Source organism: Diabrotica virgifera, chromosome 3 (assembly GCF_917563875.1).
Source record: "Diabrotica virgifera virgifera chromosome 3, PGI_DIABVI_V3a".
Lineage (NCBI taxonomy): Eukaryota > Metazoa > Arthropoda > Insecta > Coleoptera > Chrysomelidae > Diabrotica > Diabrotica virgifera.
Window position 1 is genome coordinate 173,029,539 of NC_065445.1, and position 26,343 is coordinate 173,055,881.

General features: G+C 32.8%; 1 protein-coding gene across 1 annotated transcript in view; it reads right to left on the bottom strand.

Moving 5' to 3' along the window:
* Positions 1 to 26,343, bottom strand: part of LOC126882220 (arrestin domain-containing protein 3-like) — a 115,996-nt gene that overhangs the window by 87,240 nt on the left and 2,413 nt on the right. Inside the window, exon 2 of the mRNA XM_050647027.1 lies at positions 3,067 to 3,260. Coding sequence (XP_050502984.1) covers positions 3,067 to 3,169 — 103 coding nt within the window. The 5' untranslated portion in view covers positions 3,170 to 3,260. The remainder of the gene's footprint in view (positions 1 to 3,066; positions 3,261 to 26,343) is intronic.

Genomic DNA, 26,343 nt, shown 5'->3' on the forward strand with positions numbered 1-26,343 from the left:
ACAAACTAAGAAGAAGATTCTTAATTTTTGGGGTCATTCTTTTATCAAATAAAATTTAATAATTGTGAAGAAGATTAACCAATAACAATTGTTCATTTTTATCCTCGCGTAACTCGATTGTCGCTTAGGAATCTGAGTCACTCGTTTTTACTCATGTACAATTCTAATAATTTGGTACGTAAAAATGTGAATTCACAAATCACAAGCACATGTAAAACTAATTCCATCACGATTGGTGTAATGCGGACACTGCTGGCGCTACGCTTTGTAGTAGATACATCAGGTCAGTAGTAGGTACTTCTGTTGTGTAGTAAGTTCTCAACAAAAGCACCTACTTTTATGTAAAAGACAATGCTACAAAGTAGTGACTATCTGCTGAAGCAATAGCATCTACTACGTTTTATGTATTACATCCATTTTCTTGAGTGAATTATTAAATGTTGACTATTATTTTGTTATAATTGGATGTTATAATTAAAGGCTTCGCTTTTTACGGAGAGTTTTAACGCTTTTTTTTTCTCGAAGAAAAATAATAAAATGATATTTTCGGCTCCTTTTCCTAAATGACTTCTCTATTGAGGTTGGCGGTCAATATGGTAAATTTCTCTCTATTCTGGGCTTGATGAAATAAGTCATTTCCTGTTGTGTGGGTCCAATCTCTGATGTTCCATAGCCAAGATTTTTTCTTTCTTCTTTAACCCCTTTTAACTTCGATCTTGCCTTCTAATATTACCTGAAGCTGCTCAAATTCCCTGTGGCGCATTATGTGTCCTAGATATGACGTCTATCTAATTTTGTTAGTATTGACCAGATGATGACGTGTGTTTATTATTTTCAGTTATTTTTTTATTCGTGGTTCTGCTGGTCCAGCTTATTCTTAACATTCGACGGTTTATCGACATTTCGAATAAATTCAATTTCATATTTTCACTATAAATTTAAAATTAATTTGAAAAATACAAAAGTAATTAATTTGATTTATGTAAAAAAGTACTTACATCAGTTGAGCTAACCGTCTATTTCTTCGCTTTTCAGTAACATATTTCTTGTAACAACGTCCCATATTTTAATTTAGGCAAATAAAGAAATAAATAAAGTCTTTATAAATTTATTGAGTAATACTACATTTATACAACGCAGTCCTTCACATGTTCAAACCTTATCTAAGCTTTCCATGGTAACAGTATATTATTAAAACAACTTTAAAACGTTTTTTCTTTTTCGACTATTTGTATAGTATATTTATAAATAATGGTAACCACTGAATATATAATTAGTGAAAAAATAATCCTATCATATCAAGTAAAAGTTATCCAATAACATTCAAAAACTGAACGAAACCGAAATAGACTTCTCTACCTTTCTAATGACAATGTCACTGTCAACCTAATGTTTACATCTGCAGTTTCCATACCAGTGAGAATTTTACTACACGTAATTTGCCGTGTTAAGACAGAAAAAGTACGGATAGCCGTAAAATATTTGCGAATTATGTACCCATGGCCTTGATATAAAAATACTATGAAAACGACTACAAACTTGCTGTAGATCATTTCGAGCTTTTCGGCGATTAAACAATTATTTTATTATTAACAAAATAAGAACATATTTTGGGTAATCGCGACTAGTAGCATTCGATTCAGCAACCAAAAATAAACCAGAGCAGACCTTAACACTATTAATTTTTTTACAGAACTTCTACCTAAAAAAGGGCAATACCTGAAAAATATCTAATTTTGTCATAATTTGTTAATAACAATTAAACGGGCAATATTTGGGCTTCCAGACCACTTCCATTGTATTGAGCGATCCAAAAAAAACCTGTAATACCATCATCAAGTCACGGCGAGCTCGAATTTCCCAAGGGACTAGGGATGGGTAAAACCTACCGGTTATAACCTTAAACCGGTTTTTTACTCCGGAATAATCGGTTTTTTCGGTTGTTTTCTTGTCCCGGTTTTTTATTTTTAACGTAATGATCGGTGAAAAAATAAGGAAGTTTTTTTTATATATTATGGGGTTCATATAATATATTAATCCACCCTTAGATATTTACACACAAACCTCTATAAGCTGATATAAAAGCATCTATAAGCTAGACAGCCAGTGCATATATTATTCTTCAAACTTAGTATCGACTGGAAGATAAACACGGATTAGGTCGATAGTATAGATCGACTGTCTTTTTATCAGTGTGCCAAAATTGTGGAATATTGTAAATATAGAGCACAAAGCTCATGATAATTAGAGAGAAAAATATAACAGAAGGTCAAATCTACATCAACCAAACCCCAGTAGTAAGGGTGATAAACTACAACTATGACGGTACCATAACGAATGAAGAATGGATAAACAACCAGGATATAAGAGCTCTCATCGGAAAAGGTAGATCCACCTTCAAGCGGCTGAGGGCCTTCTTCAAGAGCCACAACCTCGCTCTCGATATAAAATAATGAGACGATGTTAGGTCTTTTCTGTCCTTTTTACGGTGTTGAATCGTTGATCTTGAACGAAGATATGTGCAAAACATTTAAAGCATTTGAGATGTTGCTTGATCGCAAAATACTTAAGATCTCGTGGACTGACGAGCCATAAAGTAGGAGGTCCTAAGAAAAATGAAGAATAACCGAGACCACAATCAAATCTCGAAAGCTATAATAGTTCAGACACATTATGAGAAATGAATCCAGATATGCCCTGCTAAAACTCATACTGAACGTTTTATATATGATATTGATATATTCTTTTAATAGTATTGATATAGATAATGTTGATACCGATTCGAATGAAGTGTCTTAAACTTGTGCAATGTAAACGTAACTTTGTAACCTAATGGTTACTGACTATTGAATAAAAAAATCAAACACTGGTTTTTAAAATAACCGGTTTTTCTGATCGGTTATAACCGCCAGGTTAAACCGTAAGTAGAAAAAACCGGTATAACCGAAAACCGGTGTTTTGTAAAAAACCGCCATCCCTAGGCGGGTCCCCTTATGTTGCGACTAGACTATAAATGAAAAACGCGTCTATATTTCTCTCTTTTTTATTTTATTTACTAAAACTTACCTTTTATATATGTATTTGAAGAAAATGTACAAACTACTCGGCCATACATAGTGCTTCCTGGGCTTAATATTCCAGGTGCGTCTAATACTATTTTACAGCTCATTTTTATACATTGGTTATCTACGATCACGTGTAAAATCCGATTTCGCCATTAATTTTAATAATATAATTAAAGGTATATTTCTAAAATTATCCTAAAATAAGTTTTGATTAAAAAATAGTATACTCGTAATATACAAATTAGTGCGGCAGATTCGTGCAAATGTTATGAGAACTGTGCATTTAATAATAGCAGCATATACATAATAATTTGGACCACATAAACTTACGTGTATAGAAATCGGCCCACTTAAAAATGTGATCATTTTTGATGTCTCATATTTCCTAAACCTGTTGACCGATTTAAGTGATTTTTCGAACCTGTTATAGCCTGATTCTTTAACAATACCACTGTGATAATACTGTTGCTAAACAGGTAAATTTTCATTGTATACCGGGTGTACCAATCAAACTGTGTTTTTTTCTCAAAGTTCGCATCACCCTGTGGAATATTCTAGCACTTATAAAATACTGAAATTAAAACCTAACTATAGCTTCAGGTTTTCTTAACATTCTGTTTTTTTATTCATTCGTTTATGTTTGACAATAAAAAAGTTAGGTACCTACTTTAACAACTAGACATGTTCTTCATCAATGCACGGTGTTTCTAAATAAGTGCGACAAACTTTAAGGGGTAATTCTGCATGAAAAAATATTGACACATGGCTTTATAAAAGTATGTCTGCATATGTTTCGTTTACGAGATACGGGATGTTGAAATTTTTCTTACAAACTGACGATTTATTTATTGCTTTAAAACCAGTTCAGATATGCAAATGAAATTTGGTAGGTTTTAAGAGATAGTTATTGCGGATTGTTTGACATAAAACTAAGAATTTTATATTCACCATTAGCGTGCATAAGGGTAATATCATCGGTCATATTACACGTATGCGCGCTAATGGTGAATATTAAATTCTTAATTGTATGTCAAAAAATGTGCAATAACTACGTCTAAAAACCTACCAAATTTCATTGGCATAACAACTGGTTTTAAGGCAATAAAATAAATCGTCAGTTTGTAAGAAAAAATTCAACATCCCGTATCTCGGAATCGACAAATTTGCGGACATACGTTTATAAAGCCAACTGTCATTATTTTTTCATGCAGAATTACCCCTCAAAGTTTGTCACACTTATTTAGAAACACCGTGTATTGATGAAGAACATGTCTAGTTTTTAAAGTACCTAATTTTTTTATTATCCAACATAAATGAATGAATCAAAAACCAGAATGTTAATAAAACCTGAGGCTATAGTTTGGTTTTAGTTTCAGTATTTTATAAATACTAGTTACTAGAATATCCCACAGGGTGATGCGAACTTTGAGAAAAAAACACAGCTTAATTGGTACACACGGTATACAGTGAAAATTTAACTGCTTAGCAATAATATTATTACAGTGGTATTGTTAAATAATCAAGATATAAAATTTTCAAAAAATCACTTAAATCGGCCAACAGGTTTAGGAAATATGAGACATCAAAAATGACCAAATTTTTAAGTGGCCCGATTTCTATCTACATAAGTTTATTATTGTACATATAAAGGTTAAAATTTAGATATGAGGCCATCTCAGAATTTGCCTTTTACAAAAATGGCGGCTATATTGTATATTGCCTAATAGCACGATAACTTTCGAAGGAAAAGTCCGATTTCAACCAAATTTGGTATATAGGTTCCTTTTTACTTTATCGTACTATATACGTAGTATAGTATAATAGATAAAGTTATAGGATCGTGCAAAAAAAATTTTTTCAGATTTTACTTTTTTTCGACGTTTTGAGTCCCCCTGAGTCTAAAAAGCAAATAAAAAAAACATGTCGGAAGTATGTACGTACGTACGTATGTCGCCACCGTCCAGCAAAAACCACTGGACCGATTTTGATGAAATTCGGTATAAGTAAGTTTAAGAGAATTTTGTCGAGAAACTAAGCTTTTAAAAAAAACCTCTCAAAGGGGGGCCGAAATAGGGGGGTTATTTAGGGCCCATTTTTGCAAATTTTGACCGAAATGAATGAAATTCAACTAAAAGTAAGCTCATCGATAGGTAAATAAAAATACGGAATTTGACATTTCCAAATTCAAAATGGCGGTCAATTTAAATTTGGAAATCTCTCCGAAAAATATTAATTTTTGGCGGATTATTTGATTTATACCGTTCTAATTTAGTTTGTTTGGTTTTGTTAAACTTTTCCTTATTTAGTTTACATTTTGAAAGTGTTCATAAGTTAAACGTTACTTGAAAACTCCTCTATGGAGTCATCTAGTGGAGGCGAACCGCCTGATATTGAGAATTCGATGGATAGTAGCTGTGATTTACAAGATTTAAATGGATTTCTACCCAACCAGCCTCAAAATAAGATAAGTAGTAGTATTAATCTTAACAATATTAATGAAAAACAAAATACTTTAGTAAACTCAGATCAACCAGAAAAAACCAGGCCTGTTTATTTATACGAAAAAATTGATTTAGGACCTTTTTACATTTTCATTGAAAACTCCAGTTTAAATTTTACAGGAAAATTAAACGCTGTTAAAATAGGCGAGATCCTATTTACGTTACATCCAGAAATTGACAATTATATAAAAAAAATTGACTCAATCGGACGCAACCGAGTTAGGGTCTCATTTAAAAATTATAGTAGCGCAAATGCTTTAGTTACTTCCAAATTCCTTATTCAAAAAAATCTGACCGCATACATTCCAAAATTTCAATTGTTTAAACTAGGTGTAGTAAGGGATATAGATTCAGATATATCGGAAGAATATCTTAAAAATAGAATAAAGGAATTTGATCACCATTGCAAATTCTCGGTTGAGTATGTGAAACGAATAACAAGAAAAATAGTAGCAGATGACAAAGTAATATTTAATCCAACAAAATCAGTTATTGTGTCTTTTAAATGCCAGAATATACCAAAGTATGTAGTAATTAATCATGTCTTACACACTGTTGAAAAATACCAGCAAAAGGTAATTATCTGTTACCACTGCTATAGGTATGGGCACATGAGTAAGCAGTGTAAAAGTAATCCTCGCTGTTTTAAGTGTCATGAATCTCACCTTTCCGATTCTTGTTCTTTATCATCGTTTAACAAAAAATGTCTATCCTGTGAAGGTGAACACTTCACTAATGAATGGGAGATATGCCCAGAATTTGATCGCCAAAAGAAAATAAAACATTATATGTCTGAAAACAGCTTATCTTTTAAGGAAACAATTAAACTCTTTCCTAAGATAACTTATGCATCTATAGCAGCCAATAATTCCTCAATAAATTCTCATCAAACTCCAAATATGAATGCACCATCCTCTTCATATTCCTTTACTCAATTGTCCACGTCTCAAACATCTTCCAATCAGTTCGCTCTACCTTCAGTTTCAAATAGATATACAATAATAAAACCACCAAAATACAAACGACCTATCTCTTCCTCACCAGACCAAGTAACAATGGAACATCAAAAAATAATAAAGTTAAACCCCATGTCCAACAGACCTGGTGGTATTATCACCTCTTCTTCGTATCAATCTACATTTAATCCAGAACAAGGATCTAAAATACATGAACCATCAAAAGAATTAACAGAATTAATATCAAATATAGTTACAAGTATTATCTCTAATATAAATCACAAAAATTTTGAAATTCCAGAAAAATCAGTTCTAGTAAATTCAATTCAATCAGTTTTAAGTTCTCTCTTATATAATAATGAATAGATTGGTAATTTGTCAATGGAATTGTAGATCGGCTAACTCTAATAGAGAAAACCTTATCCACCTATTAGAAGACCAGAAAGTTGATATCGCATTATTATCAGAAACTAGATTTAAACCAGAAAAGTATTATAACTTTCACGGGTACAATATTGTCAGAGACGACCGCTTTTCAGTAACTGTTGGCGGTGGCTCAGCAATTTTAATAAATTCAAACCTATATTACGAGGAAGTCACCATGAAAGTAGATTTAATAAACGTCAATAAAGTAGCAATAAAAATAAAGTTTAAGTCATATACTGTCACATTTAAATCTATGTATGTTCCCCCAGGAACCAAGTTATTGTTACAACAATGGAACAATTTCATAACATCTATAGAAAGACCATTTATAATAGGAGGTGACCTTAATGCTCACCACATTGCCTGGGGCCTAGACAACCAAACAGATATGAAAGGTAAAATCTTGATGGACTGTATAGACGATAATAATTTAATATTCAAAAATGATGGCTCTCCTACTTTCTTTAGGAACTTCTCGAAATCGGCAATAGACCTGACCATTTGTACTCCTGACTTAAACCACCTGATCACTTGGAAAACACTTCAAGACCTATTTGGTTCAGACCATACACCTATAAGAGTAGAGTTAGAGGATCAACCAACTCATACATATAATCCATATTCACAAAAGTGGAATTTAAAGAATGCCGACTGGAAATTATATGAACAGTATTCGGAAGATGTATTCTCTCAATTTAAAGATATAAATTCTTATGAACAAATTTTGCACAATATAAATACAACTGCATCCTACTGCATCCCCAAATGTAAAATAAAAAAAACCGACTTCCAGAGGAAAATACTGGTGGGATTTAGAATGTGAAGAAGCAGTCAGAAGAAGACAGGAAAGTTTTTGTATATTCAAAGAAAATCCAAACCATGAAAACCTACTTAAGTATAAAAAAGACGATGCACATGTCAAGAAGATCACTAAACAAACTAAAAGAAATAGCTGGAGAGATTATGTCGGATCCCTAAATAGGTCAGTCCCTATTAAAGATGTATGGTCAAAAGTTAACCGAATAAAAAATAGAAAAACAAAGAACAAAGTCCCTGTTATTCTGTCGGAAGCTTCGTGGATAGAAGAGTTCCATCAAAATATCACACCGCCGTCTGCAGAATTAGTAATTCCTGATTTACAACTAAATGCTCTGTACGACTATCCAGAACCAATCCGTTTTCTAGTCAAACCATTTTCTGCCACTGAACTAAACTTTGCGTTGAAGAAAAACTCAAATTCAGCACCAGGTGCCGATAATATCCATTACTCGATGCTATCAAATCTTTCAAGAATTGGTAAGGCTGCACTACTAAATATATATAATGAAATTTGGATGCGCCGCATAAAGATTCCTGACGATTGGCACGTTTACACTATTATCCCGGTTTTAAAGCCAGGAAAATCATCAAAGAATTGGGATTCTTACCGTCCAATCGGTCTGGCTTCCTGTATACTAAAAACATATGAGAGACTTATTAAAAACCGTCTGGAATTTTGGCTAGAAAAGAACGACCTATTACCAAGAAGTCAGTTTGGTTTTAGAAAAGGTAAATCCACACAAGATAGCCTCTGCCACTTTTTAATAGACATTTATAGTTCCTTTACTTATAAGAAAGCAGTTAGTGCTTTGTTCTTAGATATAAAAGGGGCTTACGACAACGTTAATCTTCACATACTATACGCGAAAATGTTGGAAATAGGAATACCCGAGATAATAACATGGAACATCATTAACTTATACATTAATCGAGCAGTTCACGTTAGATTAAATGGAGATCAATCTAACTCCCGATACACATCTTTGGGACTACCTCAGGGTAGCATCCTAAGTCCTATATTATATATACTGTATACTGCTGACTTAGAAACTAAACTTCCTCAACACATAAAAATCCTACAGTACGCTGATGATGTTGCGATATATGCAGAAAATAAGTCAATAGATAGATGTAATAACTACCTTAAATCGACATTGAATATTATAAAAAAATGGGCTACCGATAATAACTTAACAATATCAGAGAGTAAATCAACCATTGTTACCTTTACTAAAAAACGATATGTTCCTCAAAGCCATCTACAATTTGATAATACTAGTATTCCTTATAAAACTTCAATAAAATTTCTTGGCGTATTTTTAGACTCCAAATTAAATTGGAAAGAACACACAAATTACATATTACGAAGAATGGAAAATGCAATGAATATCATGAAGACTGTAAGTGTCAGTAACTGGGGAGCTGATCCAAACATATCAATATTACTATACAGAAATTTGATAAGATCAATCTTAGACTATGGATCTATTTTTTATGGCTCAGCATCAAACTCTGTACTCCAAAAAATCGAGAGGATCAAAAATAAGGCACTTAGGTTATGCACTGGTTATCTTCGTAGCACACCTATATTGGTCATGGAATGTGAGCTTAATGAACCTCCACTTTCATTACGCAGGGAATACCTAAGTGAGAAATTTATAGTTAAAACAGCGGTTAACGATAAACTGCTATTAAATAAAATTGTTCATTTAACCACCTCATACCTAACTCATTATTACTGGGAAAAAAAGAAACTGCTTTTAGTTGTGGAAAGCTTCCTCAACGTTTCTAATTCCATTGGCGACATACACCAAATTGAACAAAGCTCGTCTCGAAAGCTAAATTATGAAGATTATTTATCTCCAGTTAAGTGTCATTTAAGTAATATTCGTGCGACAGACTTCCTTACTAAAATAGACCACCTTCAGTGTGTACAAAAAAACTGGGGGAGTTATCAGAAATTATATACGGATGGTTCAAAAATGGAAGGAAAAGTTGGATATGCTATATATTACCCACAAAAAAGTATAAAAATAAACAACAGATTACCTGATAAAATGACAATTTTCACAGCTGAACTCATTGCAATCAAAGAAGCATACAAAATATGTATTAATCAAAAAGAACTCAATTATGTTATATTTACAGACTGCCAAAGCATTGTAAAGACATTGAAATATAATGTACATAATTTTGCAGAAAATTATATCATCAGTGACATCATAGCAATGAACAGTGAAGCTTTGAAATCGGGCAAAAATATAATATTGTGTTGGATAAAAGCACACATTGGTATAAAAAACAACGAAATAGTAGATGATCTGGCTAAAAAAGCAACAACGAAGGAATCCACTCTGCATACTTATCAACTTCCTATGGGAGACATAATTTCTATTATGAGATCTATCAAACGGACGAAATGGCAGGAACAATACAATAATTCAGACAAAGGAAATTATTACAAAAAAATCCAGCCTACACTTCCCATCAAGACATGGTTTAATCAAGTTTCCAACAAAGGCTTTATCAAAACTATTTGTCGAATAAGAAGTAATCACTGTCTGACTCCAGTCTACAAAAGAGAAATAGGACTTGTAGATAATGATGAATGTTTATGTGGAGAGCTAGCTGATCTACAACATATGCTGTTAGAATGTCCTTTACATTTTATTGAAATATCAAACTTTTTTGCCAATCTAGTCCAAGTTAATGTACAATTTCCTTTTAATCTTATATACCTTTTACAATCAAACAATCTAGATGTTTATAAAATTTTGTACAACCATGTTAATTGTTTAAAATTAAAGCTCTGAGAAAAAAAAAAAGAAAAAAAAAAGAAAAAAAAAAAGAAAAAAAAAAAAAAAAAAAAAATAATTAAATAAAATAAAAAGTTACTAAGATCTAAACCTCCGCGAGGTTGAATCGGGTTTAGGTCTTAGCGCGATAAAAAAAATATACAAAAAAAAAAAAAAAAAAAAAAAAAAACTAAAAAAAAAATAAAAAATGTAATAAAAAAAAATGTTAAAAAAAAATATAATAAAAAAAATAATAAAAAAAACAGAGTAAAAAAAAACAGTAGTACTAATAGTTTTAAATTTAGATACTAAGCATATATTTTGTAAAAGAGAGAATTCAAAACACATTGACTGGCCAGTTGGTTGCTTAAACCAGTGCCAATAAAACATAAACACACACACACAAAATGGCGGCCAACATGGCCGACCGCCCACCCGACACATTTCCCTATCTATCTAAAAACTTGTTTAAGATAAGTTCAATTTGAAAAAGTCGTTATATAGCCTAAAGATGGGGCTATAAGAAGGATGTTATCGTTTTTCAGAAAAAGTTACGGGTTGCCTATATTTAAGGGGTCAAATTTTGACATAAATTTGAACTAGATTTTCTCAAAAATGGCTCCAAGGAAATTTTTTCTTTTTTGATATATTTTTGATATCCTATCAGTAAATTGAATGACATTAGTCATATATCTTAACTCCCCATAGGAGGGGAGTTAGGAATTTTTTATTAAAAAATATTCGAGTGCCCGTAACTTCCTTGTTAATGGAAACTAAAATTTGAAATTTTGCAGACGTATATGGTACTTTATTATCTATTATCACAATAAATTTTACCAAAAATATGGCTTCCGGTTGAACCGGAAATGAATAAAAAATCTTATTTTTTTTAGATACGCTGTATATTTTAACATATTTTGAAAGAATGCACAATTACCTTTCCAATGGTATAAAATCATTGCTGTATCTTAAAAACTTGAAAAGTTATGGTAAATAGAAATTTTGCTATAATCTTATGTGTGTCCTCTCTCACGCGTTCATATCAGAGCATTATTGTAGGGCAGTCAGTGAGGGTAATTGGGTATCCGAATTCCATCCTATGGTGTACTTGATATTTTCACAGTAAGTAGGGAATAGCTCAAGAAACAAAATCTACCCTATATACTATGGCGCTTTTATCTTGGGGCGGTTCCCACCCCTTCAAGGGGGTGGAAAATTTGTTGGTCAAAATAAGCACGAAAGTGGCTAAAGAACCTATTTCTAAGCAAAAACTGGTCTATACTTTTTTTTTGAGAACTCAATACTTTTTGAGTTATGCGTAGTTGAAAATTGGCCATTTTCATTGAAAAATGACACCTTTTCGGACGGATTTTTTGTGAATAACTTAAAAACTATGCATCGGACTAAAAACACTGTATAAAACATTTTGTAGATTATAAATAATAAAGAGATTCGTTCCTTCGTAAATGTTCTATTTATAATACAAAAAGAGATATATGGTAGGTGAAAATAGTTTGTTTTTTGGTGCATGCTCAAATTGGTGTATTCAACTTGAAATAACAGAGGAACGGTAGGTTTTAGGTGTATAATGCTACCAACACCTTTTGTAGTGTTTGAAAAGGCCTTTAAAACGAGCACCGTTAAATGTCGGTTACTTACAAACTAAGCGAGATATGGCGCAAAAAAATATATGACTAATGTACTTTAAGGAAAAATGAAAAGTATATACATTTAACTCCCCATTCACCATAATTTAAATGCATTGTTTTCCTTCTACAATACCTTTTAATATATATAGTGTTATTTCTACTTTCAAAAATTTGAACGGGTTTAAAATGAATGGTTTTTGTAAAAATTGTGATCAAATTATAGAATGAATTTTTAAATTTTCTTAAAAATCTTCCTTTTTCTCCATGTAATTCGAAAATAAAAATATTTCACCCCTGAGAAGTGATGGGAACTTCCCCCATGATAAAAGCAGCATAGTATATAGGATAGACTTTGAACTAGGAGATTGGGCTACTCCCAAAATTTCATTGACTGGCGTAATCGAAATAGAATGAAATGCAAATATTGTAAACTATTAATTTCTCAGAAAAATGAACTAATTTGAAATGAAAGTATGACTATAATATTCTACTGATTTATGCAATAATCTACACATCTATAGTGTGTCCCCGAAATATGGCATCGAACATTTTCTCAAATGCAGGAATTAATGATGCGTAGAACCATAAAATACTTTTAAGTACAGTAGGTGTTTCTAAAATATCAAAATAACGAGTATCTTTGTTATTTTTATAGAATGCCAGTATCTAGTACGATAACGATAATAGATCGGTACGATAAAGTTCTCGGGCGGCCCTTCCGTCCAGCGTTTTTATTTATAAGATCAAGTTCATAAACCGGAAGAATCGGTTTAAATTTTCTCTTCGTTTTCACCCCTGTGACTTATTCAAATAAACATTATAGAAGTTTCTAGGAGCTTTCGGCCCTCGGTAATAATGTAATCTTTCATTCTGCGTTTCAATTTTTCAAAAATTCTTGTTAGTGTTCTCGGGATTCAAAAAAAATGAATGCAATTAAAAAACATTGGACCAAAATTTTGCATTTTGCATTATACATTTTTGTAATCAGTATTTCAAAAGCTTTTAAATGAGGTGTCACATGATGTACTTTCTCATTAAAAAAAATCAAAGTTATGCCTGTAACCTGAAGAGGGATCGCGAAAAGTTCGAAACATTGATGCCATAATATACTTTGATTATTTAAAAAATCGACCTATCCGCGTATTTTGCTTAAGTGCTAAAAATAAATAAGTTAATATGGGGGGGGGGGGGTAACAATTATTCCAGCGCACGATATTTGACTATCCTATAAAAATAATCCTATAATAATCCTATAATAATAATTTTTCTACTCTCATACTATAATATATCAATTATGATGTCACTACCTGTATCATAATGAACTTCATTAAGATACAGATTTTTAACCAATAGAATCGCGATATGGCATTCGCGATAAAGGTGGTACACGCGCAGTGACCAATAGCGAGTCAAATACATACGCTTTGACAGTTCTCAATATGTAAACAAACGGTCAAACTGACAAATTACTGAATTTATTTGTGTTACAAAATTAATAAATTTAAATATATTTTTTGTTGTGAATGATCATAGAAAAAATAGTGTATACAACTTGCATTTAATTATCATTATGAAGCTCGTACTCTATACGAAACTCGCCGCATACGGCTCGTTTCGTAACCCTCATACTCGCTTCATAATGACCATCATTAAATGCTTGTTGCATAATATACTATTATAATTTCCAATACAAACATTTACCCAACTTAGACTTGTTTTAAAATGTGTAGGTATGTTTACAGAAAAATATGCTCATAAGAAGCCATGTTAAGCTTTCCCATAAGAAATTCACGTAAAGATACGTTATGCATTTATTAAATGGTAATTAACGTAATTAAAACATTCAAAATATTTCCAAAAGAATATTCTTACGCTCTTTTCAATGGCGGTATTATCATTTTGAAAAATATTATATAAAAGGTAAAAAAATTAGCGTGCATACGGGTAATATCATCGGTCATATTACACGTATGCGCGCTAATAGTTAATATTAAATTCTTAATTGTATGTCAAAAAATGTGCAATAACTACGTCTAAAAACCCACCAAATTTCATTGGCATAACAACAGGTTTTAAGGCAATAAAATAAATCGTCAGTTTTTAAGAAAAAATTCAACATCCCATATCTCGGAAACGAAAAATTTGCGGACATACGTTTATAAAGCCAACTGTCATTATTTTTTCATGCAGAATTACAAGTTTGTCACACTTATTTAGAAACACCGTGTATTGATGAAGAACATGTCTAGTTGTTAAAGTACCTAATTTTTTTATTATCCAACATAAATGAATGAATCAAAAAACAGAATGTTAATAAAACCTGAGGCTATAGTTTGGTTTTAGTTTCAGTATTTTATAAATACTAGAATCTTCCACATTCCACAGGGTGATGCGAACTTTGAGAAAAAAAAACACAGCTTAACAAAGTTTAAAATTTAGATATGAGGCCATCTCAGAATTTGCCTTTTACAAAAATGGCGGCTATATGTATATTGCCTAATAGCACGATAACTTTCGAACGAAAAGTCCGATTTTAACCAAATTTGGTATATAGGTTCCTTTTTTATTTATAAGATCAAGTTCATACATCGGAAGAATCGGTTTACCGAAGTTGTGGTTTTCCTGTTTTTTTTTTTAGGTAAAAATATTTTTTTTATTTTTTCATCCTGTATATAATATTTTTTCAGAAGAAAGGTAATACCGCCATTGAAAAGAGCGGAAAAATTTTCTTGAAAAATTTTTGGAACTTTTTATTTACTTTAATTACCATTTAAGTAATAAATGCATAACCTGCCCCTACATGTATTTATTTAGGACAGAATTTAACACAGCTTCTTATAAGCATATTTTTCTTTAAAACTTTTTGCAAAAAAAAGGAGCAAATTTGAGCTAAAAGTTAAAATGACTTCTTAAGGAATAATACCTTTCATAGGCTTTCAAATAGCTTTCATTTAGCCTTTCAAAATAAAATAAAATTAAATTCCGGTCAAACCGGGAACACTAACAAATCACTTGATCTTTTTGAAAAATTCATATTTTGATATTTTAGACAGCCTAATTTTAAATAACATATTATAAGAATAGTATATTGTACAACAAATGAAAAAAAAACATGTTTCTCACGAGCGCAGAAGTTTGTTGCGCAAATCAGGCGAGGGATAAATAAGTCATTTTCTTATGTGTTGTACACTGTACTTTTCTATGGATGCGGTTTTGTCAAGAGTTCAAACTTCAAAATTAAATAATTTAGGTGCTTTTAGGTATATTATAGGTATCTACCTATGCATAAATTGAAATGAAATACTGTAGCAAAATAATGAATCACTAGCCGCAAGTAACAGTTCCAAACGGTTCCATCTCCAGAACATTCTGGCGGAAGCACTATATACGTGGAATCGGTGTAGAAAGAAAGACGTGCGATATGTGGAAGGTCACACAATAGCTAGAGGTGTCGAAGTCTGGCATGATCGAGAATAACGTTATTTGCTATTTAAGCGGAGCGCGCTTTTATGTATAAATAAATTAGTAAAGTCGTATATAAATACGAACGCTCGTTTGAATATTACAATACATAACAGTTATTTTTGAACAGTTTTTAAAGGTAATTCCTGGTAATTTTTGCTTCAACGTATTTTGTTTGACAACATTAATTGTGTTTGTATTGTGCATGTGACCATGGAAACGGCGATCATAATATGTATGAAAAATCGTAGGAGAACCCGTGAGAAAAAATATTTCTCACTGCAATGGCCAACTTTTCTCAGTGCGTGAGAAATTGTTCGTTTTTCATGTATGTAAGTAGTGAGATCAGTCGCACATTGTATAGCATCCATAGAAAAACTATATTTACTTAATTATTAATATCACATTTGTAATAATATTCTCACTAATTTGAAGATCAAATAAGCGTAGAAAATTTTACTAGTAAATCAATTTTTGACTTAGAATAAGTGGATCAAACGTAAGTCGAATCACGTTATCACGGCTTACGCATTGTTAACACGGACTATGTGCTCTCTGCGACGCGTCGTAACAGGTGGAGGGGGATTGAATGGTGAAGCAATGATGGCAAATTATACGTAAGATTGTGTAGGTACTACTTAATTAAAATAGAAACGACAGAAAATATTGAATTTAATATTTTTATTTTATGCCAACTTTTTAGCTTTCCTGTCCCACTGTGCGTCGCAGGAACCTGCGTCTATCTTATTTTCACTATTATTTTTGAAGACTCATGTATGCATGATCTTTATACTAACACATGAAACTCCTTTAGGCACATTACACTACATTTAGGCTCCTTTTGTACTACTTTAAGCATTTTGCGTCTGTTGAAATTGCTCCACCCTCCCCGCCTAGGAATTATACAGTGCGCTGGAATAAGTGTTACCCCCATATTAACTCATTTATTTTTAGAAAATAAGCAAAACGCTCGTACAGGTCGATTTTTAAAATAATCATAGTATATTATAACATCAATTTTTCGAACTGTACGCGATCCCTCTTCAGGTGACAGTGACAGGCATAACGTTGATTTTTTTTAAATGGGAAAGTACATAATGTGATACTTCATTAAAAAGCTTTTGAAATACTGATTACAAAAATGTATAATACTTGGGCAAAATTTTAGAACACACACACACTAGAAACACACACTAGAAAATTTTATTTAACATAATTTCATAGGGTGCCAAGTATGAAAAGTGTACGTCGAATAGTTCTAAATACTAATCAAAAATAATTTTTAAATAAAACACCCTGTAGGTACCTCAGTTAGGAGCCACATTTTATTTAAGTAATTTTGGTTAGGGTAAAGCGGGGGAATGGCGGCCCCCTAAGCAAAATATCAAGCTGTTAGTTATTTAAGTAAGTGAGTTATAACAGGGAAAATGAAGAAATATATGAATGAAGAACACATATTTCTCAATGTAATTTTAATGAAAAATATTTTTTAATGTGTAACACATATTGTCAAAAAAATATTTTATAAAAAGTGTCCGTGGCCGGTATTACCCAGCTTGGCGGGGTAATGCCAGCCGTCTTCACATACAAAAATCGCAAATAAACCTCTTGTTGTTCCTGTACATGCCTTATGGGCCCACTGTCCGCACATTACACATCTTAACCAAATTTCATTATTTTTTCCAAATTCTCCGCACAATATACCTACATATGTCTTCATTGATATCTAAGTCTCTATCATCGTCATTATCTTCTTCATAGTCTTCTCCCTCAAATTCTTTATAACAAACAGCTTTTTTTGCGATCTGGTTTCTGTTTCAGCATTGTTGAACCCGTTTCTTCCGTGATCCATTTTTTTTAACTTTATCAACTTTTTCTCTCATTATCTTATCTCGTTTATTCTTGTATTTCCTTTCCAACTCTTCTTTTAGCGGCGTTGAGGTGAAAATAATAGAATGTTGTTTTTTGACATTTCTTTTTGGTTTTGGATTTGCATTCGAGCAAGACGGAATAGGAATGATGTCGTTAAAAGTAAAAATTCTGACCAGTTCCTGACTTTCATCCCGAACAATCTGCTTCTCAGGAGTTCTAGCCTCATTTTCTTTTTGAGGCTCACATGGTGGCTCAACAAATTCAAGCTCTAGGGCTTCTGCGGGAGCAAAGTCTTCGTTGGAAAATACATCGGGATTGAAGGGAAATAATCCTCTCTCTTTAAAGTCTTTAATGGCCTTTTCCGGGGTAGCTACTCTACTGAACGCCATGTTAAATAACTCGGCAATATCCCCAGGATTAATTTTTTCCCCAGGATGACTCGTCAAGAATTTGGAACATTCCGAATTAAAAGCTGCCTTCAAGGGTGTATAGAAGATCACATCCAAGGGCTGAAGGCGGTGGGATGAGTGTGGAGGAATTGTCAAAGCTATAATCCCATTTTCTTTGCAAAAATTGTACGCTGATAATGTGTAGAGAGAAATATGATTATCCATAATCAAAAGAACGGGATCTTCTTTGGAACATTTTATGAATAACTGGAAATGTCTTAGCCACATAATACCTAAATAGATCTTCTGTGATCCATCCATTTTTTGAGCAACCGTAGATGGCACCTGGAGGACCATTTCGCTGAAGATGTACTGCCATCCTTTGGCGAGCAAATATGAACATGGGTGGAATGTAAGTACCCGAAGCCTTGAAAGCACACATTGCAGTACTGTTTTTTCCCCGCTCCTAGCTTGTGACGAAACCGACCCGTTTCTGCCCTCGTTCTGTGAATATTTTTGGTGGGCGCTGCATCGTGGTAACGCCAGTTTCGTCACAATTGTATATTTTATTAGGTGGAAAGTTAAATTTTTCCAGGAGTTTAGATAAATTATCGAAAAAAATTGTTACCTCTTGACGACTAAATGCCTTAATTCGGTTGATACTGGTTCCTTCGGGTTTTCTTAAGGTAATATTGTATCTAGACGTGAATCCAGCGGCCCAGTCCTTGCCAGCCAATTGTGTTTCTTGATTGAATGGGACACTGATATTGTTGGATTGTGCATAGTCATATGCACATCTCCGAACTTGAATGGGTGTTAAGCCATAAAAATGTTTAGCCAGCTTTTTAATTTGGTTGGCCAGTTCAATCTCGGCTTCTTTTGAAAAGACTGGCTTACGTCCCAATGAAGGTCCAGAATTAACGGCGTCATTCTTCATTCGTTCTTGTAAAGTTGATTTTGGTATCCCAAATCTCACTTCTGCTTGTCTCACGGACACACCATTTTGGGATAGCACGTAGTGCTCCTTGCAAATGCTCCTTCGACCAGGAAGCTTTTTCCGTTTTTTTTATAATGCCGTGGCATCTGCAAATAACAAAAAAGTAGATTACCTAATAGTTGTGACATTTTCTATATGTGGGGAAATACCGGCCACAGCCCATGTGGCCGGTATTACCCCATTTACTGTGGCCGGTATAACCCCAAAATGACATAAGGTAATTTATTTGTGCTGGTATTTTTTCTCATAATTATACGTACAAAATATATTACAATTATTGAAATATACTTAGTAATCTATGAATTTACGTATTAGTTCATCAATTGCTAGTAACCAAATCGTCAATACTTACGTTTGATAATGCCAGTTCCTTATAGCGACACGAGCAAAACACGTTTGTTCACGATAACGATCGGTACATACACACAAGTCGGGATTAAGCTGAAGACTGCGTCTGTTGTCCTTGAAACCAAGCTAGCAATGAACACGCCGTTAGGTTATATACGGTTAGACTCGGAATAGTTGCCGGCCGGGATTACCCCACTGGCCGTAATTCCCCAGCTTTGCCCTAAATCTTAATATTTTGAGGTCTAGAATCTACAATTCAGAGATTGAAAATTCTTAATGAAACACTCTGTATACAGACAGGGCGACTTTTAGTGCGACATTGGTCGATAATTCCATTATGGTAGAGAAATTAAAAAAAAATATTTAGAGAAACTCTAGGCAATGATATTCTCCAGGCTTGATATAATCTATTTCTAAATTCTAATTTGTTAAATATGGCACCCGGTATATTTTCTCATATTTAGATTCCTCTCATCATCATCATCAATGGTGCTACATCCCTATGAAAGAGCCTCGACCTTCCCAAGTCTATTACGCCAGTCAGTCCTATCCATTGCCAACCGTTGCCAGTTTGCTGCGCCTATTTTTCTCCCATCCTCATCTACACCATCCTTCCATCTAAGTTTTGGCCTATCCCTATTTCTACTTCCCATAGGTTGTGACATAAGGATTCTTCTAGGAGGGTTGTTATGCTGTGATCTTGCTAGATGTCCTGCCCATCTTAGTCTTCCTATTCTTATAAGAGATACTACGTCTTTACCACCAAATATATGTTTATATCTGTGGTATACCTCGTAGTTGTACCTCCTCCTTCAAATACCATTTTCACAGATGCCACCGAATACTCCTCTCGGGATCCTTCGTTCAAATATAAGCAGAAGGTTTTCTTCTGCCTTGGAGATGGTCCATGTCTCCGATCCATATGTCAACACTGGTTGTATAAGGGTTTTGTATATGGTTATTTTTGTTTTTTGGCTTAAATTTCTGCTTCTCATATGTCTACTCAGTCCAAAATAGCATTTGTTCGCTAGGATTATCCTTTGCTTGATTTCTTCCGTCATTACGTTCTCCTTGGTAATCAAGGAGCCTAAGTATGTGAATTTGTCCACCACTTCAAAGGTAGAGTTATCAACAGTGAATTGGTGACCGATGTTTCTGGCTCTATTGTTGGGTGTTGATGCCATCATCTTAGTTTTCTCCTCGTTTACTTTCAGGCCCATATTTTTTGAGGCATTTGAGAAGGTGGTATACATTTCTTCTAGTTTGGTGTTGTGCGGGCAACTAGGTCCACATCATCTGCATATGCCAAAATTTGGGATGATTTATTAAAAATATTTCCTCTGTTGTCTATTCGGGCATCTCTCACCGCCTTTTCCCGAGCTATGTTGAAGAGGAAACACGCCAGCGCATCTCCTTGTCGCAGCCCAACATTCGTTTCAAACGCCTGTGATTGTTCAAAGCATTAATCGAAATATCTGTGCCGTTACATGTGTAACTTCAAATTTCTCGAAAACAAATGACTTTATCGTTCAAGTGAATAGTAGGTTATTTACATGAGCCGTTTACTGTCCCCTGTCGTACGCCTCTGGTAATAGCTAGAAAATTTTATTTAACATAATTTCATAGGGTGCCAAGTATGAAAAGTATACGTCGAATAGTTCTAAATACTAACCAAAAATAATTTTTAAATAAAACACCCTGTGCCTCAGTTAGGAGCCACATTTTATTTAAGTAATTTTGGTTAAATCTTAATATTTTGAGATCTAGAATCTACAATTCAGCAAATGAAAATTCTTAATGAAACACCCTGTATACAGACAGGGCGACTTTTAGTGCGACATTGGTCGATAATTCCATTATGGTAGAGATATTCAAAAAAAATATTTAGATAAACTGTAGGCAATGATATTCTCCAGGCTTGATATGTCTATTTCTAAATTCTAATTTGTTAAATATGGCACCCGGTATATTTTTTCATATTTAGATTCCTCTCATAATCCCTATTATTATTATTATTATATTTCTAATTCTACAGGTTGGCTAATAACTACCTACGTGGTAAAGCAAACATACAATTTTTTAAATAGGACACCCGGTACATTTTCTCATATTTAGATTCTTCTCAAAATCTATATTATTATTATTATTATTATATTTCTAATTCTACAGGGTGGCTAATAACTAAGTGGTAAAGCAAAAATACAATTTTATAGCACACCCACACTCTCATAATTAAATTCCTCTCAAAATCCATATTCATATGGGCTTTGGCACTATTATACATCGTATCTTACGAGTTTTGACCATTTTTCTAAACATATGACCTATTCAAATTAAGTTTATACAGTGCGCTGGAATAAGTGCTCTACCCCCCCCCCCCCCTTAATGACTTATTTATTTTTAGCACATAAGCAAAACGCTCGGCCAGGTCGATTTTTAAAATAATCATAGTATATTATAACATCAATTTTTCGAACTGTACGCGATCCCTCTTCAGGTGACAGGCATAACGTTGATTTTTTTAAATAGGAAAGTACATCATGTGACACCTCATTTAAAAGCAGCTTTTGAAATACTGATTACAAAAATGTATAATACTTTAATTCTTTTTGAGAACGTAGGCGCAAAATTTCGGTCGAACTCTTTTTAGACGCATTTATTTTTTGTCGAATCCTGAAAAAACTAATAAATATTTTTGAAAAATTTAAACGCAGAATGAAATATTACAGTCGATGGTCGAAAGTCCCTGAGAACTCCTATAATGTTTATTTTACTAAGTCACAGGGGTGAAAAAAAGAGAAAATTTAGTCTGATTTTTAATTTGAAATATATCATTCAAAAAACTTTTTGTTTATTCTAAGGGAAGTCAGCCCTCGGTAATAATGTAGTCTTTTATTCTGCGTTTAAATTTTTTAAAAATAGTTATTAGTTTTCTCCGGATTCGGCAAAAAATGAATGCGTCTAAAAAAAGTTCGACCGAAATTTTGCGCCTACGCTCTCAAAAAGGATTAAAGTATTATACATTTTTGTAATCATTGTTTCGAAAGCTTTTAAATGAAGTGGCACATGATGTACTTTCCCATTTAAAAAAATCAAAGTTATGCCTGTCACCTGAAGAAGCATCGCGTAAAGTTCGAAACATTGATGCTATAATATACTATGATTATTTTAAAAATCGACCTGTCCGAGAGTTTTGCTTATGTGCTAAAAATAAATAAGTTAATAAGAGGGGTAACACTTATTCCAGCGCACTGTATAACAGAAATCATTGACAAATATTCGTATACGTATACAAGATGAAGTAAACAAAGAATATTACGATTGTCTTCTTTAGGTACCCTCTCTAATGACCATGACTTCTTAGTACATTCTTTCACGGTTTTTGCTGTAAATTTTAAAGAACCGCTTAAATTGACATGAAATTTGGCATACGCATAGCTAACACGTGAAAAAAAAGTGATATGGTGCCGATGTGTGCTTTTGCCTTGGAGGTGAGTTTCACCCCATCTCGGGGGTGAAAAAATATATGTCCAAGATAAGTCCCGAAATGGATAAACTGACTAATTTTAAGCAACTTTTGTTCTATAGAGTTTTTTCACCAAATCAATACTTTTCAAGTTATTTGCAAGTGAATATGTTCATTTTATAACAAAATAACCACGTTTTTAGACGGTTTTTCGCAAATAATTCAAAACGTAAGCATTTTGTCGAAAAAAATATTCTTAGCAAAACTATAGCCTATCAAAAAGTGAAAAAACGGTATATATAATATAAGGTCTCTATACCTAGCAAAAGCAGAGTTACAGCTAATGAAAAATAGGTTCATACTCGAAAAATTCCAAATATAATAATTAAATGTGAAATATCCAAATAATGAAGCATTCTTGGGGAAAACACATTACAACTTTTTTAAAGTCTTTAAAAAAATCTTTATTTCTGTTTTTATAAAAAAAATTCTAGCATCAAATGTAAGCAAGTTACGCTCAAATTTAAGTTGGTCCCTTTTGTTTTGGCAAAAAAAATCAGGAATATCAACCCCCAATTAGCAACTTAAATGAGATTAATCGTTACCGCTTCACAAATTACTTTATTTATGTTGTTTTATATGATCAGTAAGTTTCATCGATTCAAAATGCTTATTTTTGAAAAAAATTAGTTTTAAAGTAAAATTTTTAAAAAATTGAATTTTGAAGAAAATGCTTTTTTTCAAAATAACTTAAAAATTGTTAGAGATACCAAAAATCTTAAACAATAAAAAAAAGTCAGCTTTACTTTTCTGAATATTTTGTATTTTTTTGTTTTTCTGTAAGACAAAAATTGGTTAAGATTCGGTGTTTCTAAATTTGCATACACTCGTGATAAGTGACTCGTTCAAGACCTTTTAACTACATCTCTTTCAAAAATAAGGACTTTGAACCGATGAAACTTACAGATCATAATATATGATCAATACATACGCGAGAAAAAAACTTGTGAAGTGGTAACAATTAAGTTCATTTGAAATGCTAATTAGGGGGTGATTTTCCCGATTTCTTTCCAAAAAAAGGGACCATCTTTATTTTGAGCGTAACTTGTTTACTTTTGATGCTAAAATTTTTTTTAAACAAAAATAAGCATAAATAAGCAAAAATAAACACTTTAAAAAAGTTAAATTAAGTTTTCCTCAACAAAGTGCTTCGTTTTTTGGTTATGGCACGTTAAAATATTCGATTTGGAATTTGACGAATATGAACCTATTTTTCATTAGCTATAACTCTGCTTCTACTAGGTATAGTGACCTAATATATACACCATATTTTTCACTTTTTTACTTGCTACATTTTTGATCACCTATTTTTGATTGCTTGATATTTTCTCGACCAAATACTTACTTTTTGAGTTATTTGCGTAAAACCGTCTGAAAACGTGGTTATTTTGTAGAAAAATTTAACATATTCACTCGCAAATAACTCGAAACATATATTTTTCACCCCCAAAAGGGGGTGAAATTCACCCCTAGGGCAAAAGCACACATCGGCACAATATCACTTTTTTTCTTTGACTTGTTAGCTATGTGTATGACAAATTTCATGTCAATCCAAGCGGTTCTTTAAAATTTAGAGGTTTTGCAATATTTTACCTTTAAAGAACGTACTATCTGGAAATTTGTCTTTATCCTGTGTTTTTCATATTAGAGTTTGGAGGTCTAATTCTCTTCAATACTTGGTATTATGCAGCTAGTTCATTTGTCTTCTGCCAGGACCACGATTTACTTCTACTTTTTCTTCCATTATCAGTTGAAGGAAGTTATATCTCTCGTGTTTGAATATACAGTATGCGGAAAAATAAACAATACTGAAATGAATATTGAAATGTTTATGATTTTTTATATGTTAAGTAAGAATACATATGATATAGACTTGCAAATATTATGACCGCTACGTTCTCGATAAAAAAAATGTTAAATATGGCCTCTGGCACGAAAAAAATCTTTAATCCTATAGTTCGTCTTACGTTGACTTTACAGTATAAGGAAGATAGGCAATGCAGTCCTTATGAGAGTTTTTAGCGCGGTGATGCCGACTTTATCAAAAAAAAATTTGTAATCGAATATTAGAGAGACTAAATTAAAACTGTTTTAGAAAGGCAATCTACAGTTTTACGATTCATATGCATAATAACTATAGTATATTATCAAATAAACTTATGTATATTAATCCTAAAATTGTAGATTGAATTTCTAAAACAGTTTTAATTGAATCTCTCTAATGTTCGATTACAATTTTTTCTTATATAAAATCGGCATCACCATGCTAAAAATTCTCATATGGACTGTTCCTTATACTATAACGTCAAGGTGGGACGGAGTATAGTCCGCAATTCCGGAATGTCAGGCGATCCGATGTTCACTTCGCGAAATATTCGACCGTCCCGCTACGTTTGGGACACCCTGTATATTATTTGCCTATTAATATTATACATAGTTATTTATTGAATAAAAATAATTTTGTAATATTATTACTTAAGACTAAGTTTTTTCTACTTACAAAAATTGAAGCTATTCCCAAAATTTGAAGAAAGCTAAAAATATCTGGGAGGGTAATGAGTTAAGGTATAGGGACTGCTTCATCAAAATAAAAGAGTATCATAATATAATATCTTAAAAAAATAAAATAGATATAGGACGTTTAAAAAATATGGTGCTAATGTATGGAAGCGAACTCTGGACATTAACAGCAGAGTCCAGAAGAAGGAGCAATGCTGTGGAAATCGATTACATACGTAGAAATGCTGGAATCTCCCGATTGGACAGAGTACGTAACAAAGAAATAAGAAAATGGATGCAGGCACACGATACAGAGGTAGACATTTTCGAGAGAAGAAGCCTAAAATGGTTCGGTAACTTACTTAGAATGGACGACCAACGATGGCCAAAGAAACTCCTGAAATGGAAACCCCCAGGTAAGAGGAAAAGGGGAAGACCAAGACTATTCTGGAATGACACGATAAAGAAGACCATGGATCACCGAGATTTGGAAGAGGAAGATGCCCAGGATGGAAATAGATGGCGGTTAGGAGTGGGGATGCAGCGTCAGCCGATATGACACCCCGTATATTTACAGGGTGTTTGGTAAAGAATGGGCCATAGCTTAACCTTAGATTCCTGAGGTTAAAATAGGTCGATTTAAACTAACTTACCTTAGTACAAAAGTTGATAATAACCTAAATACAGGGTGTCAAAGTTAAACTTTTATTTTATTTATTTTTGAATATTTCCTGACAGGCATGGGACAACACCACGAAATTTAGTAAGTGCTGCTGGTATTATACAATCTACTAAATTATGTTAAACAAATGTTTCTGGCTACTACCAGAGGCGTACGGCGGGGGAACGTGAATGGTTGACCCTTCCCAAAGTCTACACCACTGGCGGAATTGCTATTTCAGTACAATTTTTTGATTCTTCAATACTTTCTATGTAAAAAACATACTCTTCATTCGTAACGATAAAGCTATTAGTTTTCGAGATATTTGCAGCCAAAAACGAAGGAGCATACCTAATACATTAATCAAAATAAGTGTGG